Here is a 17,840-nt window from a genome sequence, read left to right as displayed (position 1 = left end):
AACAGTGGTACTTCTCTGAAGAAAATCTCATTGATTAAATTATACCTTCACACTTTTGGGGAATTTTGGCTATTTTGGTTTTTGAGGCTGTACATGGCAGTACTAGGAATTACTCCCAGCTTGGTGCTTTGGGTTCACTTTCAGCAACACTTGGGGAGCATGTGATACTAGGAATCAAACATAATTTTAATTAAATTAGGATTTAGTTCACATGACCCAGTGAGTAGTAACTTTCAGGAGTGAAGAAGTGAAGAAGAGGAATGTAATTTTTTTAGAGTCTAAACTCCTGAGGGGAGGCAGATGTGCTGCAGAAGAACTGTGACTCTGGAGTTGGATTACCATTCATCCTGTCTAGGGTATTAGAAAACTCTAGCTTATATTTACATACATACATACACACACACACACACACACACACATAAATGTCTTCTAAGGCTTCTAAATTTGACTGATGTGAGTCACAACTAGAGAATACAGATGAATCACTAACAAAGAAAGATGACAAATTATAAAGCTGAAAAAAGTATGACATTCAACATGAAATGGAGGGAAGAAAAAAGGTAGAATTTCTGTGCAAGAAACTAAGAATTCTAAAGAGAAGCAGAGTATAAGTTCTAAGGAAAGGATGGGGAGGTGTTCCCATATGACCAGTAAAAAACACAGACGGAGAACAGAGAGAACTGAATCCATTGGACGGAAACACTCATTTGTAGGCATGTATCATTGTATCTCTGTATCACTGTCATCCCATGGTTCATTGATTTGCTCGAGTGGGTGCCAGTAACGTCTCCATTTGTCCTAACTCTGGGATTTTAGCAGCCTCTCCTTACTCATCCCTCCCAATGGTGCCATATTGGAGGCTCTTTCAGGGTCAGGGGAATTACTGTTATTGTTACTGTATTTGGCACATCAAATACACCACGGGGAGATAGCTAGGCTCTGCCATGCAGGTAGACATGCATACAGTATGATAAAGCAATGGAAGACAGTCCTGGTCTGCAACATCCTCACCTTCAAGCTGCATTCTTTTCCACATGAAGAATAAGCTATCAGAATTTTATAAAAGGCACTTTCTAGTATCCTTCTCTAAATTTTACCTAGTCATTACTAGTAAACCGTAAATATGTCCTAATACAGAGACAGGATGAGAAGGAGAAGACTTAGTTTCATCTGAAAGGGTCCCTAGTGAGCAAGTCATCTAAGGAAAAGCAAAATATACTACCAAATTTATCTCTGAAAGCACAAAGAAAATAGGTCTAGTTTTTCCAGAGTAAAAGTGATCTGGATTTACAATTAAAAAAAACAAAACCCTACTAGTTAACATAGTCGCACATAATTATATAGTTTATATATCAGATATTAAACTGTTTTCATTTTTATTTTCTTGAGTTATCTCACGTGATGTGACCTTAAATAGTTTTTCATGGGTTTTATAAGCTGATATTGAAAATAAGTGAAAAAAGACATACCCAACTGCTGGAACAAGAGAGCCACACTAGTGCCTGTGACAGGAAGACTGTCATGCAGAGGAGTCTGGATCAGCTGTCTGTCTCCTGCACCCAAGGAAAACAGCTTCTGCAGAGGGGAAGAAAACACACACACACACACACACACACACACACACACACATACACAAATGTTTCAAATACTTTCTTTAAAAAAAAAATTCTAATGGGGTATGGTGCCACCAAATCTGTACCTGTGAGGCGAGTATATCTGCAGCCTGATGGTGCTTTCAGACTCCCAGATACCCCAAAATTGCTGCTGTGCATTTGGCCAAAACCCAATAACTTGGGGCCAAGTTTACCAAGAAAGTAAACAAACAAAAGTTAGGTACGTGGGAGACACACCCACAAACCACTCAGCTATATAGTTGGAGGCAAGGCCTCTGGTTCCTGATCAAACTGCTTAACACCCGTGATCCCAGAGACTCAGAGACGAATCTTGGAACCCAGCGGCTTTTGGCAGAAATGTATTCAAACCGCGCAGTAGGTTACCAGCAACGGGTGCTGTCCCTCTGCCTGCTCCCCTTTGGTGGCTCGGTGGCCACCATCTTCTAGAGGCCATTGGACAGACAGGTTTGGGCCTGCAGTGATGAGACACGAAGGGAGTCTCGGGATGGGGTGGAGCCTGCCCTTTCTTCCCCGCCCCAACAAGATCTCAAGTCGCCACCCACAAATGGCCTCTCTGTCTCCTAATCAAGCTGCTTAATGACCATGATTCCAGAGACTCAGAAACAAATCTTGGAAACCAGTGGTTTCTGGCAGAAATGCATCCGGTCCCTGCAGTAGGTTACCAGTGCTGGGCCACCCCAGGGGGGAATAGGTTTTGTGCCTTGGCCTATTCCCCTAGTGGCTCAGTGGCCACCATCTTCCAGAGGCCAGTCAGGTTTGGGCCTACAGTGACGAAACACACAAGGCCCCACAGGATGGGGTGGGGCCAGCCCTTTCCTCCCCGCCCGAATGGGACCCAGAGTTGCTACCCACGAACGGCCTCGTTTCCTGATCAAGCTGCTTAATGGTCATGATCCCAGAGACTCAGAAACAAATCTTGGAATCCAGCAGGTTTTGGCCGAAATCCCTCCATATTTAATTGTCAAAATTTTGGAATTTCAATATCTTGCGGCCACTACTGCGGCCATGCAACATCATATGTTATTCATAACCAGCAATAGAAAACAAATTGTCTACGGGTGCCTTTTTGGCAAATCTGAGTGTTTTGTTAAAATCCCAAATAATAATGGTGGGTCTGGTGTCAAAATATTGAATGTAATCAAAGTAGAGAGAGAGTAATATGGAAATCATCTGCCCTACAGGTAGGGGGAGGGTGTGGGATGGAGGGTATACTGGGGTTTTTGGTGGTGGAAAGGGGCACTGGTGAGGGGATGGGTATTTCATCATTTTATGACTGAGACTTAAACCCAAAGGCTTTGTAACTGCTCTCACGGTGATTCAATAAATAAATTTATAAAAAAGAAGAGAAAGTAAGGTGGAGTTCATGACCAATTCAATCAGCCTAATCAATGGCTGAATAGCAATATTCCTACATAAAAATAAATAAAATAATAAAACATTAGTAGAAACTAGGAACTAGGGACATGGCTCAATAATAAAGTACTTGCTTGCATGTGTAAAAAAAAATCTATAGTAACCATTTATTCATCACTGATTTTCACTCCTTACTTTTTTTTTTCAGGGCCCAACTGGCCATGCTCAAGGTTGTCTACTGGCTTTGGTAGTTGTGCAACCATATGGGGATCCAAGGATTAAACCCAGGCCAGAATTTATAGGGCAACACCTTGCTTTCTATACTATCTCTTGAACTCTCCAAATATTTTTTTTGGATTAAAATATATTCCTTTTGGAGTTTGAGAGCAGATCATGATCACATAAGATCTAATTAAAGTGATGGAAAGGGCAATCACGTTGGAAAAAACATGAAAGTGACTTTGTGCCCAACTGAATATAACATAAGAAAATTCAGTAACTAAAAGTTGAAAATTTAGTCACAATGAAACAAATATCAATAAGAATAATATTTATCTTTGAAATAATAAAATGTTAGCACTGTAGCACTGTCCTCCCGCTGCTCATCGATCTGCTCGAGTGGGCCCCAGTAACGTCTCCATTGTGAGACTGTTTCTGTGTTTGGCATAACAAATACATCACGGGTAGCTTGCCAGGCTTTGCCGTGCGGGCGAGATACTCACTCTCAGTAGCTTGCCGGGCTCTCCGAGAGGGGTGAAAGAATCAAACTCGGGTCGGCCACGTGCAAGGCAAACTCTCTACCTGCTGTGCTATGGTTCCAGCCCAATAAAATGTTAAAGTTGACATTTTTATGCCAATGAATTAAGGCTGGGAGAAAGAAAAATAGCATGAAAAATATATTTAACTTATATTTACAAAGAAGATCTTTGATTGTGGACATTGGACAATATTATTATCCTTAAAGATAGCAAAATAAAATAGTTCTCTTCTTTCAAAACTTATTTATAAGCTAGTCTATCAATGATTACACAAAACATATAGTCTGAGGATTAAGTGTTTTATCCAGGAAATGAATAAACAAATGAATTTATTCATAAGTAGCAAATGTAACAAAGAATTGCATGAAAGTTTTCTTAATGATTCATCTTAATTTTTATCACTCAAAAGTGTTTTGTTTAAGTCAAAATGAGGAACCAGTGTACAGAGTAAGAAATGTAGAAATATCACATCTTGAAAGTTCAACTTTACAAAGTGTACTTCCAAGAAAATGCAAAATAGAGCTTGTTACATAAAATATCACTGAATTATGCTGCATGAAAGGTGAATCTGTGTTAAAATTAACCTTACAGCCTCAGATGAAAATGAAATTTTGGGTCACTAGTAGGCAGACCAGACGGACTAACACTTGAACTAAGACCCTTGTTAAATTTTTTTCCGAATACTTCATTTTCCCTCTTTTCTTTAGAAATGACATTAACTGAAGAACAAAAGAAGACAACCAGGCCCTCCTTATCTGCTTTTTAATTCTATTTACCTGAGACCCTCCAGACACTGGGACAAGACAGGCACACAGGTTTGCAATGAGACTTTCCAAGGAGACATTCAGACTGTCCACGTAAACAGTATAGATCAAACCCAGGCAAGCCTGCAAAGAAAAAGATGCATGCAGTTTTTTCATGGAAAAAAAAAAGTGACACTAAAAGCAAATTGTTGTAACATCTGCTCTTAGGAAAATTTCTCTTTGAACCTTATCAAGTATATTCTTCAGGGATCATGGAATAGAGTTTAAGTAGCAAATGTTATTTAAGGTTATTAAATTTTCCTCTAGAGCCAGAAACTCTAAATGGGTTTTGAGATGATTTTATACAAAGCAGACATCTATAATTTGTAAAACTGGTGTTTGTTTACAGATAATCACTTAATAAATTTGAAGGTTTTAAAATGTTGTTTCAACTTACTTAGAAAAACCCAACTTTGAAGATTAAAAATTGAGAAATTTTACCTTGCCTAGTGGTTCTTACAGATGTAGAATTTTACATAAGAAACAATTTATAGAAAGTCCTATAAATGAGACATATGATTACTGATTTTATAATTTTATAAATGAGAAATATGATTATTATTTAAGTTCAGAAGAAGGTAGGTGATAAAATGAGACAAAATGCACTCTTTATAAATCTTTATTAAAATTTCAATTTGCAAAATTAGTGTTTGTTAGTAGCCATTGTTAGTAGCCAATTTACTCAAACAGCTATATGGTCAAATATTAATTCCTCTCTATTAACTTTTTATTGATAAATTCCTAAATCAACATAAAAATTTTTTAAGTACAAAAAACATACTACCATGGCTCACTGAAAAGAGATTGGCACAACCAACATAGACAACTATGAGTTCTTTACCCTAAAAATTTCCGGGTAATCTAGTCTGGATACCAACACCAAGCTTTTGGGAGCAAACACTTCTGCAGGCTGGATTAAGCCTGACACTTCCACTTCACCATCAATCTCTTCCTTCTTTGTTCCCTAGGAAAAAAAAGTAACAATTAACAGACAGAATATTCTAGTCCTATAATTTATATCACACATTTTCATATAATTTAAAAAATAACCCATCTTCCAGTATGTAGGCGTTACACCCACCAACTGCCCCTGGCATCCTGTAATCCCATCAACGGCCAAGACCCAGAGACTATAAAACCCTGCTCCCAGAAGAGAACAGTGCAGAGTCTCCGGGGCCCCTTGAAGGAGGGCGGGTTGAGTTTCCCTCCCCACCCTGAGCATAGCCCCAGCAGCTGAACACCTCCGGTTCCAGCCACAGCCATGCTTAAGACTACTCTCCACACGTTCGGATGCGCCTCACACATGAAGGAACCGGCCGAGGAACCTAGGTGTGTGGGACCCGGGGAGTAGATGTCCAAGCCTGCTTGGATTGGGACTGGGGCCTCCTCCACCCAGGTCCCCCATCTTCCAGTATGTAGGAGTTTCACCCACCAACTGCCCCCGGCACCATGTAATCCCATCAACGGCCAAGACCCAGAGACGATAAAACCCTGCTCCCGGAAGCAAGAGGCCGCATTTACAGCCACGTGACATCTTATTATCTAGGTGTTACTCTGGAGAACCTTGCAGGCTACCAAAAGTATCCTGTTCACACGGCAGAGTCTGAAAAACTTCTCGTTGCATATTCAATATGCCAAAAACCAGTAACAATGATGGGTCTCACTCTCCTGACCCTGAAAGAGCCTCGAATGTGGCACTTTTTAAAATCTCAGGGCTAGGACGAAGGAGACATTACTGGGGCCTGTTCGAGGCAACAGGAAGACAGTGATACAGTGATTAAAAAACAAAATTAGTAACAAAATTGCCTTAACTATACTGAAATATAGAAAGTAATGAAATTCTAAGATCAGACAACATTTTATTTTTACAAAGCTTCTTAAGCTCTAAAGATACACCATTATTTCCTTTGATCAGTTAGTTTCTATATGAAGTAACCCTAATCAAAAGTCAGAAAGATTATTTTAAACAATTATCTCCAAAATTAATGATGACATTTACATAAACAAAGTCTGTACTCAAGAGGAAAAAATAAATACGCTTTAGAAGACGTGGAAGGTCAGAGAAAACAACGGGCAGGGTATTTGCCTTGCAACGGGTTGACCCAGGTTTGATGCCCAACATATCATGTGGTTCCCCAAGCCTGCCAGGAGTGATTCTTGAGTGCACAGCCAGGCACGCTGAGGGTGGCCCCCAAAAACAAATTTTTAAAAAAGAGAAGATATTGCTTGTTGCTGTTAATAGTTAAGGAGTCACACCCAGGGTGTTGGAGGTCCAGGAGCACTCCCAGTGGCACCTCGAGGCAGCAGCTCTACTATCAGAGGTGCTTAGGGGGCAGGCAGTGCTGGGTATAGAGTCCAGGGCTATACACATGCAAAGCATATGCACAATTATTTGAGACACATTTCCACTCCCGAGGCACTAATTCTGGGGAAGGAAGGGTTGGGCCACATGTGGCAACACCTTGGGGACCACGTGGAAAGCCAGTAAAATCTGGGTTGGCCCTGTGCAAAGCAAGCACTCCAATAGATCTACTATCTCTCTTGCCCAAAGACACTATTTTTTTTTTTTCTGCTTGTCCCATTCAAACAAAACTAATAACTGCTTAAGATTCCAAGACTTGCAGAATGTTCAATTCTCTTGGAAGGGAACCTCAAAAACGTCTCTAAGTCCTTTTGGCCATAAGCAATGCTGATGAATATTTTTAGAAGAGAGAATGTTTTTCATAAACAAAACTCAGTTTCAGGATGTACTCAGTGCTATGCTAACTCACGTCATTTATATTTTAGCTCAATCAAAAAATCTAGATAAATAAAACCTAAGTTTCATGACAAATCCTGGTTAATGAATATTTTTTAAAAACATTAGTCTTCTTTAGAAGTCTACAAATATTTTCCATATACTACCTGTTCCATAATACTATATAATGCTTCCTAAAATTTTTACATTTAAAAAAAAGAAAAGTGGTAAATCATTCAGACTAATTTCTAAATAGTATTTTAAGATGCTACATATGTTAGGGCATTTTCCATTACCAGAGCACCGTTCACTTTACTTTCCATCAACCAAAGGTCCAGCTAAAAATAAAACTTTCTTCCTGAAGCTTTTTCTTCACTGATTTTTCTCTTAATCTAAATTCTTAGCATAGTTCAACAACATATCATACCTGTTCTTATTTGTTTCTCCTGTCAAAATCAATATGTCATAAAACATCTACCTAATTGACATTTACACTTTGATGAAAAACAGACATCTCCAATATAATTCCAACCTTTCTCTCACAACTCTACTCTTACCATATTCCCTACCTTGGAAATCCTATCCTTTTACCTGTCAAACAAACATACCCTATTTTCAGGCCAAAGGGACAGCACAACAGTCTGAGTTCTGACTTTGCATGCAGGATACCCAGAATTGATCCCTGGCACCACATGGTCACCCAAAATTATCAGAGGCTATGCCCAAAGACAGGGTGAGGAGTGGTCCCTGAACACTTCCAGGTGTGACCCCAAAACAAAAGTCCTGGTTCTATGTTGTATCTCATATGCAAACTATCAGAAACTAGTGATTTCTCAGCTCATCTACTGAGTGTACCACAGATTCCGAGCAACCATCATTGCTTGACTGCATGCCTGGATTATTTTAACAGACTATCTCCTCTGTCCTCTTTTGCCCCACCCTGTTTCCTTGCTATTTCTCAAACATGCTGAGCAGGGATCCAGTAATTGTCTGAATCACTTGATGTGTTATTTCTTGGAATCATCTCTGCACAGATATTCTAATGAACAGTTCCTTCATCTCCACTAGGTCTTCATTCAAGTTACTTCTGCTTTGCATTGTTGGCACTCTAGCTGAAATTGCAATTCCATAACAATCCCTTTCCCTGTTTCTTGCTTTACTTTTTCCTCCATGGCATTTGTTACCATCAGATTTTCTCTTCTTTGTTTTTGGTTGGTCCCCATCAAAGCATACTACCCAAACCCCAAGATTTCTGTTTTCTTTACTGGCAATATCTGAGTTTTTAAAACAAGAGTTTGGGGAGCTGGAATGATACACAGCGGGTAGGGCATTTGCCTTGCATGCGGCAGACCCGGGTTTGATTCTCAGCATCCCATATCGTTCCCTGAGCAACGCCAGGAGTAATTCTTGAGTGCACGAACCAGGAATAACCCCTGTGCATCGCTGGGTATGACCCAAAAAGAAAAAAATAGATGATAGATAGATAGATAAGATAGATAGATAGATAGATAGATAGATAGATAGATAGATAGATAGAGCGAGCAAGAGTTTGGCACATAGCTGATACTTATGAGGCAGGCAGGCAGATAAGCAGGTAAGGGAAGGAGGGTAGCTCCCTTGGCAAAGAGTTTTGGTTATTTCTTAAACCAAGATAAAATATAAAAGGAGATAGTCACCCGAAGGTGCAGAAAAAAGCACCTGTATGTTCACTGCAGCACTGTTCACAATAGCCAGAATCTAGAAACAACCAGAGTGCCTGAGAACAGACAACTGGTTAAATAAACTTTGGTATATCTACACAACGGAATACTATGCAGCTGTTATGAAAGATGAAGTCATGAAACTTGCTTATAAGTGGATGGTCATGGAGAGTATCATGCTAAGTGATATGAGTCAGAAAGAGAGGGACAGACATAGAATGACTGCACTCATTTGTGGAATATATCACTGTATCACTGTCATCCTGTTGTTCATCGATTTACTCAAGCGGACACCAGTAATGTTTCCATTTGTCCCAGCCCTGAGATTTTAGCAGCCTCTCCTTACTCGTCTTTCCCAATGCTGCCGTACTGGAGGCTCTTTCAGGGTCAGGGGAATGAACCCATTATTGTTACTGTTTTTGGCGTATCTAATACGCCATGGGTAGCTTACCAGGCTCTGCCATGTGGGCTCTGTCTGTGGAATATAAAATAACTTAATATGCACTGTAGCACTGTCCTCCCATTGTTCATCAATTTGATCGAGCGGGCACCAGTAACATCTCCATTGTGAGACTTGTTACTGTGTTTGGCATATCGAATATGCCACGGGGTGCTTGCCAGGCTCTGCCATGCAGGCGGGATACTCTTGGTAGCTTGTCAGGCTCTTTGAGAGGGGCAGAGGAATCAAACCCGGGTTGGCCGTGTGGAAGGCAAACACCCTACCCATTGTGCTATCACACTAGCCCTGTTATAGGACAGTAGACACAAGGACAGTAGACACAAGGCCAGGAATATTGCTCCATAGTTGGAAGCTCATCCCACATGAGCTGAGGGAGAAGGCAGCTAGAATAGATCACTAAGTCAATGGTGGTTGGAGGGGTAGTTCGGGATGGGAGATGTGTGCTGAAAGTAGAAAAAGGACCAAACGTGATAGCCTCTCAGTATTTATACTGCAAACCATGATACCCAGAAGTATAGAAAGAGAATGGTAGAAATTGTCTGCCATGGAGGGAGGGGAAGGGTTGGGATGAGGGAGGGGAGATACTGGAAGTATTGATGGTGCAAAATGTGCACTGGTGGAGGAGGAATGGGTGTTCAATCATTGTATGACTGAAACTCAAACATGAAAGCTTTGTAAGTATATCTCACGGTGATTCAATATGGAAAAATAAGAAAAAGAAGATAGTCGGTTGCCAGTCCAGAAGATTCGAAGTCTGAACCATTTTGTTGTTGTTTTGTTGTTCTGTTTTGGGGTCACGGCCTGCAATACTCAGTGTTTATTCCCGGCTCTTTGCTCAGGGATTAATCCTGGTGGTGCTGGTATGACCCTCCGATTCTGGAGATAGGGCCTGGGACAACCACATGTGAGGAAAGCATCTTACCTACTATACTATCTCTCTGGCTCCAGAAAAAAAAACTTGAAAGAAAACTACCAACAGTTTTAAGTCTTTCTTTAAAACTAGGACTTGTTCAAGCTCCTAGCAATGGATATTCCCCTGTACAGATAGCCTCAAGCCAGGACAGCTCTGAAAAAGGTCTATTGGGGATGAAGTGACAGTACCGTGGGCTAATAGAGTGGGTAAGGCATTTGAAGAGGGCCTATAAAACCAATTCTGCAAATGCAAGCTATCTTGGAATCATCCATATCCCTTTACTTTGTGTGTACAACTTTTTCCCTTTATACTAAAATGCACCCCATTTTGGGGTCATCTGCATCCCACCTTGTGGTGTACAATTTCAGTTACTCTATAAATTATTCCTCCCCCCACCCCCACCCCTCTCCCTCTCTCTCTCTCTCTCTCTCTCTCTCTCTCTCTCTCTCTCTCACACACACACACACACACACACACACACACAAACAATTTTACTTCTGTCTTCTCTTGAAATTCTTTTTTTTTTTTCTGTGAAAATAAACAACCAAGCTAAGAACCTGGATGGAGTTCAAAACTTCAGTATCTGAACAATACACGACCCAGGGCAGATTTTTAAGAATCTGGACCTCCTTAGGCACTTCACTGGCAAGGCCACAATGGGCGCAGCAGAAGGGTAGCACCCCTCTCTAACTCTCCTAGTAAAGTTACCTCCCCACCGTGACTCCCCCTTGTTTCCTAAAAGCAACTTACTTAAATATTTGTTCACTGAATACATGCAGATATGAATTTTCATGGATGAATTTTTCTGGTATTTTATCAAGGGATGTCTTTCCCCCTATTCATGAGGACAATGAACTTTATTTTCTATCTACTTTGGAACTGTTATAGGTTCTTGTATAGTGAAATATAATAAAATATTAGATGTCTATGGAATGCATATATCCAAAGGGAACTAGCTATTTGTTTTTTATACATGTGATAAGGTCCATATGTGTTTCAAAGATCTTCATGTTATAGAGAAAAGCTAAAATTAGGTTGTGTTTTTTCTGGACTCATTAGAAATAATAAAAAAGTGATGAGTATGAATTTATTAAAGATTTCCACACTTAATGAATCAAATTCTTTCTGGATTAGTAATAAATTTGAAATAACAAAAGAATGACTAAAATTCCTAAAAATAAAAAAGATAAAGCTATCCACATTTTTACAAGATTGTGATAAATTCCCTAGAGTAACATTAGAAGTTACTTAGAACAAGAAACCGTTTCAACTATGTGACCATTACCTTACTTTAATCACAACATATAACAGGATGAATGGTCATTTTTAAAAAGATATTCTTTAATTCAATATTCACTAAATGGAATAGTTAATAACAAGAAAGAAAGAAGGCCCAATGAAACACTAGTATTACATAAAAATGATTCAAATCTTGGAGAAAACGAAGTCTTTAAGTAAACAATGTTAGAAAAGCAGATGTAAAAAAACAAACCCAGATCACTCTCTCATGCCATATATAAAAGCTAATCCAACTTGGATTAAAGACTTTAATATCAGAAAGTAAAGTAAAGTATAAGGGCTGGAGCGATAGCACAGCGGTAGGGCGTCCGCCTTACAAGCGGCCAACATGGCCGACCGGAGTTCGATTCCTTAGGCCCTCCCGTTGATCGTCGATTTGCTGGAGTGGGCCCAGTAACGTCTCCATTGGAGACTTTGTTGTTACTGTGTCTGGCATATCGAACACTCTCGGTAGCTTGCCGGGCTCTCCGAGAGGGGCGGAGGAATCGGACTCGGGTTGGCCATGTTGGCTACGTGCAAGGCAGACGCCCTACCTGCTGTGCTATTGCTCCAGCCAATATCAGAAAGGAAACCCTAAAATACTTCTCAGAAAACACAGAAACACTATAATATACTCACTTCAGTGATATCTTTGGGAGACAAGTCCAATGGGAAGGGAAACAAAACTAAAAATAAACAAATGGGGCTTCACCAAACTAAAAAAGCTTTTGTACTGGAAAAGAAATTGTCAGTAAAACTATATAACATGTAGCTGATGGAGAGGGAATATTTATACACCAAACATCCGACAAAGGGCTAAATCCCAAGATACAGAAGAATTGCACAAAACTCAAAACAAACAAACCACCCCAACAAAAACAGGAAAAAGAGCAAAATGTATATCTTTTTCAAGAAAGGCATACAGATGACCAATAGGTACATGATACAATACTCATTATCACTTATCAGGGAAATGCACATAAAAATGATAAGATATTATTTCGCACTAGTGAGAATGGCCCATTTTAAAAAAATACTAGAAGCATTAAATTCTGCGAAAGAAAAAAGACCTCTTAAATGCTGTTATTTAGAATATAAACTGGTTCATTCCCTATGGAAAACAGTGGAGATTTCTCAAAATACTACATACAGATCTACAATATGACACAGTATTTCACTTCTAGATATATATCTGTAAAAACATTAAAACTAATCTGAAAAGTTATATGAAAGGGTCAGAGTGACAGTTCAGTGGGTAGGGCTCTTGCCTTGTACACAGCTGACTTGGGTTTGATCATTGACACCCCCTAGGGTCCCCAGAGCCTGCCAGGCATGAAAGAAAGCCGGTAGTAAGCCCTGAGCATTGCCCGGTGTAGCCTACCCCAACACCCCCAAAGGTAGGGTGTGTGTGTGTGTGTGTGTGTGTGTGTGTGTGTGTGTATCTTCATTTAAGTGCCATTAATGATATCTACAATATGGAGCCAGACCAAGTACCCAATGATGGAAGTCTTTAAAGGTATGGTGCATACACATAATGGAATAGAGATGGCAGTCAGCAATGTGGGCTATTACCAGTGATGAAACTTGAGGGTTCATGCCTGCACAACAGGCATTATACCTCTAAGCCATAGCCTCATGCTCTGTTTAATTTAAAAAAAAAAAAACCCTCATATTGTTTCCCACACATCTACTTTCTATAATTACAATTATAATAATTATAATATATTAAAGTATGTATATATATTTTATAATTATAAGATGTTTAATAAGTCTGTTGGGCTGGAGCCATAGCACAGCAGTAGGGCGTTTGCCTTGCACGCAGCCAACATGGCCAACCCGAGTTCGATTCCTCCACTCCTCTCGGAGAGCCCGGCAAGCTATCGAGAGTATCTAGCCCGCACGGCAGAGCCTGGCAAGCTACCCATGATGTATTTGATATGCCAAACACAGTAACAACAAAGTCTCCAATGGAGACGTTACTGGGCCCGCTTGAGCAAATCGATGAACAATGGGAGGACAGTGACAGTGAATAATTCTGTTAAGGTAGATAATTTTCCTGATTAGCATCCTCACTTTTCAATAGACAACATTAATTATATTAACATATCTATATAATAAAACCTAGAACATTCTGGCATTGGTATGAAAAGTATACATGAGTAATACAATTTTACAAAATAAAAAGATTATATAATGGGTGAAACAGTTACATGTGTCTGACTTAGGGTCAATCTCTGGCTCTAATATGGTCCTCCAACATTGCCAGGATTGATCCCTGAGCATAGAGACAGGATTAAGACCTGAACAGAGCCAACTGTGGCCCACTCCTTACCCCTGACCCACCAAAAATGAAAGTTGAAAAATAAACATTTTAGAATAACAAGCCAGGGCTGGAGCGATAGCATAGCAGTGGGGTGTTTGCCTTGCACACAGCCAATATGGCCAACCTGAGTTCGATTCCCCCACCCCTCTTAGAGAACCCGGCAAGCTACCGAGAATATCTTGCCCGCAGGGCAAAGCCTGGCAAGCTCTCTGTGACATATTCGATATGCCAAACACAGTAACAATAGTCACATGGAGACATTACTGGGCCCGCTTGAGCAAATCGATGAACAACGGGAGGACAGTGACAGTGACTGACAGAATAACAAGCCATCAGATAAATCAGGTTATTAACATCTTCAGAATTGAGGTTACCACTAATAAAGAGAATATACTGCCTAATTCTGGAATTGATGTCAGTGGGCCCCACGGGTGACTTATGTGAAGTGGGGAGGAGAAAGACAGTCACTTTCTCCCCACCCGCCTCTGTCTCCCGGGACCCTGGGTAGGCTAGGACCGGTAAAGTCTGCAGTGAGCACCTGCTCGGCACGGGCCTAAGCCCCGCCAGCCCCACAAGGTGGCCGTCAAGCCACACCTGAAGTCCGCTTGATCTTCTCAGCATGGGAGTTAATCCCCGCCACCCGATTGCTCGGGGAGCCACGGACTCAAGTTGGGGCAAGAATTCGCTCTTTGCAGGAAAGGAGAGACCAGTCCCAAGCCTTACCCGAGGTTTCTGGGGTTCTTGTCTCGCTCGCAGAAAAGAATTTCAGGAGTAGACGAGCAGTGAAGTAACAGGTTTTATTTGGAGGCTTTTGGAGAGGGAGAGAAAGGGATAAGCAGATAAGTGGGGGAATGGAGAGTAAGAGAGAGAGAGTAACGCGTCCAGAGGGAACGCGGGCTTCTCCAAGGGTGGAGAGAGCACCAAGTAGGCTCTCGAGCTGGTTCTTATAGATCCTTCTGACTCAGAATGTCCTGGAATCTCCTTGGGGCTGGGTCGCTGGAGTTAACCGGATTGAAAGGGGGGTTTGAGAATCATCTGACTTGGAATGTCCTGGAATCTCCTTGGGGCTGGGTCGCTGGAGTCAACCGGATTGAAAGGGGGTTCTCGGAAAGGAGGAATTTCATGGGGAGGAGGCCCATATCTTCAGGGTCTGGGGATGGTCTTATCAAGTCTTTATTCTCTGTGTCCACAGGGTAGGTTGGTCCTAGAATTCTTCTATGAGACTTTGTTTCATTGCAGAGAGCCTTTCCCTATCTACCTGCCTACATCAGAATCACTCCCATGTTCTACATTCAACTGTATTCCAAAGGTATAACAAATCATTTGTAGGACTGTATCTTCACCCAGAATGTTTCTTTTATGGCAGGGTGTGTTTGGGGCCAAACCTAGAAATACAGAAGGCTTACTCCTGGCTCTGGGATCAGGGATCAGTCTTGGTATGCTTTGGGAACCATATACGGTTCTGGAGATCAGGTCAGGGTAGGCTATGTGCAAGATCAGCACTGCAACGCCCAAACTATTTCTCTAGTTTAAGTTTCTATTTTTAGGTAGCACACAGTTCATTAGGGTTGCTCTCTCACTCTTTCTGTTGCTCTCTCTCATAATTAGGGCACACTTCCATCTGTGTTCAGGGCTTAATCCGGGTTCTATGCAAAGAGACCACTCCTGGCAGTGCTCAGGAGCCCTATGGAGTGGTAGACATTGACAATGAGCTGACCATATGCAAGGAAGCACCTTACTCACTGTAGTATCTCTCCATCCCCGTTTCTCTTTAAATACTATCATAAAGTATAGGATAACACTGTTTTGTCCTTCCTGCATAGCCTCAGGTAGTTTAGGTTTATTGGGTTTCTCCCATCACAATGCTCCCATTCCTCTGTGTTTATTTGTTAACTTCTTTCTTTGTGCTCTGTTAACTTGTAAATACTGTTTTTCTCTTCTTAAGTCCTTTGCATACTCTATTCAGAGCAAGGTCCTTTTTGTATGGACACAAGAAGACAGTAAATGCTATGCTTTTGTAATGTGGGAGTCTTTTGACTCTAAATGAGATTTTCCTCCTGGGCATCTGTTCTCTCACTTAAGCCTCAGCTGTCCTTACTTACTAGCACCCCCAAAGCAGGGTCCCTATGAGGGACTGATTGGAACCAGGGAAAGCAGTAAGCTATGTGCTACCCTGGCATCAAGATGGGTCTGGCCAAAGTGCCTAACGCTTAACCATAAGTTAAGAGCTTGGTCATGGACAAATGCTGTCATGATCCAAAAAGTAATTAGATTCAGACTCTACTAGGGTTAGGAAAGATTAATCTGGCCCGACCGCTGTAGCCTGAGTCTGTGGCAAGATGTTCCCAGGAGAGCTGCCCTACAAGCCTCAATGTATCTCTTACTGCTTCGGTACAAAAATAACTAGTATTAAGATGTTGATAAGAGTTACTGGACTGAGGAAAGGAGAAAAACACCTTAAAGAGGTATTTTGCCCTTGGGCAGTCAGGGAGGGCTTTGGAATACCCCAGGTGGTGTTTCCGCCCATTAGCCTGGCAGTCAGGAAGGGCTTTCTTATGTTGGTTTTGCTACCGGACTGGGTGCAGTATAGGCCCAGAGTGCTGAGAGTTGGAGAGTGGGAGAGATGAGAGAGAGGCAGGGCAGCAAGATGGAGCGTGGAGAGACTAGCAAGGGGGGCAGAGGGAGAAGAATGTTGAAGAATACAGGAGAAGGCACGTGGAAAGAGCAAGCCCAGGCTGCTAGATGGAGCATGGAGAGTTGAACTGGAGAGACAGGAGGAGAAGGGAATGAGAGGCAGTGTGAGACTAGAATGGGAGGCCTAGAGAGACTGGGACAGGCGTGTGGGGAGAATGGAATAAATGGCATCTGATCAACCAACCGGTTTGGCCCTCGTTTCCTCCACTATCTGCCCCATGGTCTGGGCTGCCCAGGCTGGGGAGTGGCCCAGGCCCACCCAAACGTGGGTGATGAGGGGAAGAGTCATTGGGGTCTCTCCCTGGCCGCCCCCAGAGATATCATACAGTAAGGCCATATTTTCCCTGAATCAGAGAGTTTTGGAAACAAGTTAAAGGCTTTCTTTACTACAAGATTCCTCATTTGGTGGAAGGAAGTGAACACTCTAGTGGAGGATGTGGTACTGAAACATGAAACATGAAACCCTGCATTAGCAGATTTATAAACCATGGTGCCTAAAATAAAATAAATCTAAAAGAATAAAAGACTTAAATAACTTTCAAAAAAAAAAGGAAGTGGATGAGGGACAAAGAGATAATACAGAGGTTAACACTTCCCTTGTATGTGATTGATCCCAATTTGATCCCTGCTATTGCATATGTTCCAAATGTGCCAGGAGTGATCCCTAATGAATTATCTTAGGTCAATGGATTACAGACTCCAAATGAAAATATATACATGTGCACAGAAGAGTAACTTACTAAATACTTATATCTGTTTCAGCTTTATAACAAAATTTTTATGACTTAAAAAGTAAATAGTAATAAATCAATGTAGTTTATTTATTAAACACTTTCTATGGGGTTGGACACACAGTGGATGTCACAGAAGGGGAAGATGCACTCCCTTCAGTCAGGAAATCTGTAATCTAGGTTAGGCACTAAAACTAACACAGGTGAAATAACAACAATCAGTACAAAACAATAACAGGACATTTAAGGATTCATATTTAAAGTGTTTGAGAAATTCTGAGGAGGAAACTTAGTTAAGAACCACAGCATCTAGCTATAACTTATAGCTATAACTTAAAGAACATGTAGATTAATTAGAAATACAGGGTAGAGGAAACAGAAGTCTAGGAATAAGACATCTAAAGTATCTAAAGAACTCACACATGGAGAAAAAGCATGTGATACGTACTGTGACCA

General features: G+C 41.1%; 1 protein-coding gene across 4 annotated transcripts in view; it reads right to left on the bottom strand.

Moving 5' to 3' along the window:
- SBF2 (SET binding factor 2) overlaps positions 1-17,840 on the bottom strand; it is a 472,123-nt gene that overhangs the window by 229,200 nt on the left and 225,083 nt on the right. For all 4 annotated transcript variants that reach the window (XM_056115864.1, XM_056115865.1, XM_056115866.1 and 1 more), the window contains exons 4-6: positions 5,390-5,512; positions 4,522-4,632; positions 1,470-1,575 (exon numbers count right to left, since the gene is read on the bottom strand). In XM_056115864.1, coding sequence (XP_055971839.1) covers positions 1,470-1,575; positions 4,522-4,632; positions 5,390-5,512 — 340 coding nt within the window. The remainder of the gene's footprint in view (positions 1-1,469; positions 1,576-4,521; positions 4,633-5,389; positions 5,513-17,840) is intronic.

This window comes from Sorex fumeus, unplaced genomic scaffold (assembly GCF_029834395.1).
Source record: "Sorex fumeus unplaced genomic scaffold, SorFum_2.1 ptg000030l, whole genome shotgun sequence".
In the NCBI taxonomy this organism is placed as follows: domain Eukaryota; kingdom Metazoa; phylum Chordata; class Mammalia; order Eulipotyphla; family Soricidae; genus Sorex; species Sorex fumeus.
Note: the sequence above shows the minus strand (reverse complement) of the source record. Positions and strands in the feature narration are given on the sequence as shown.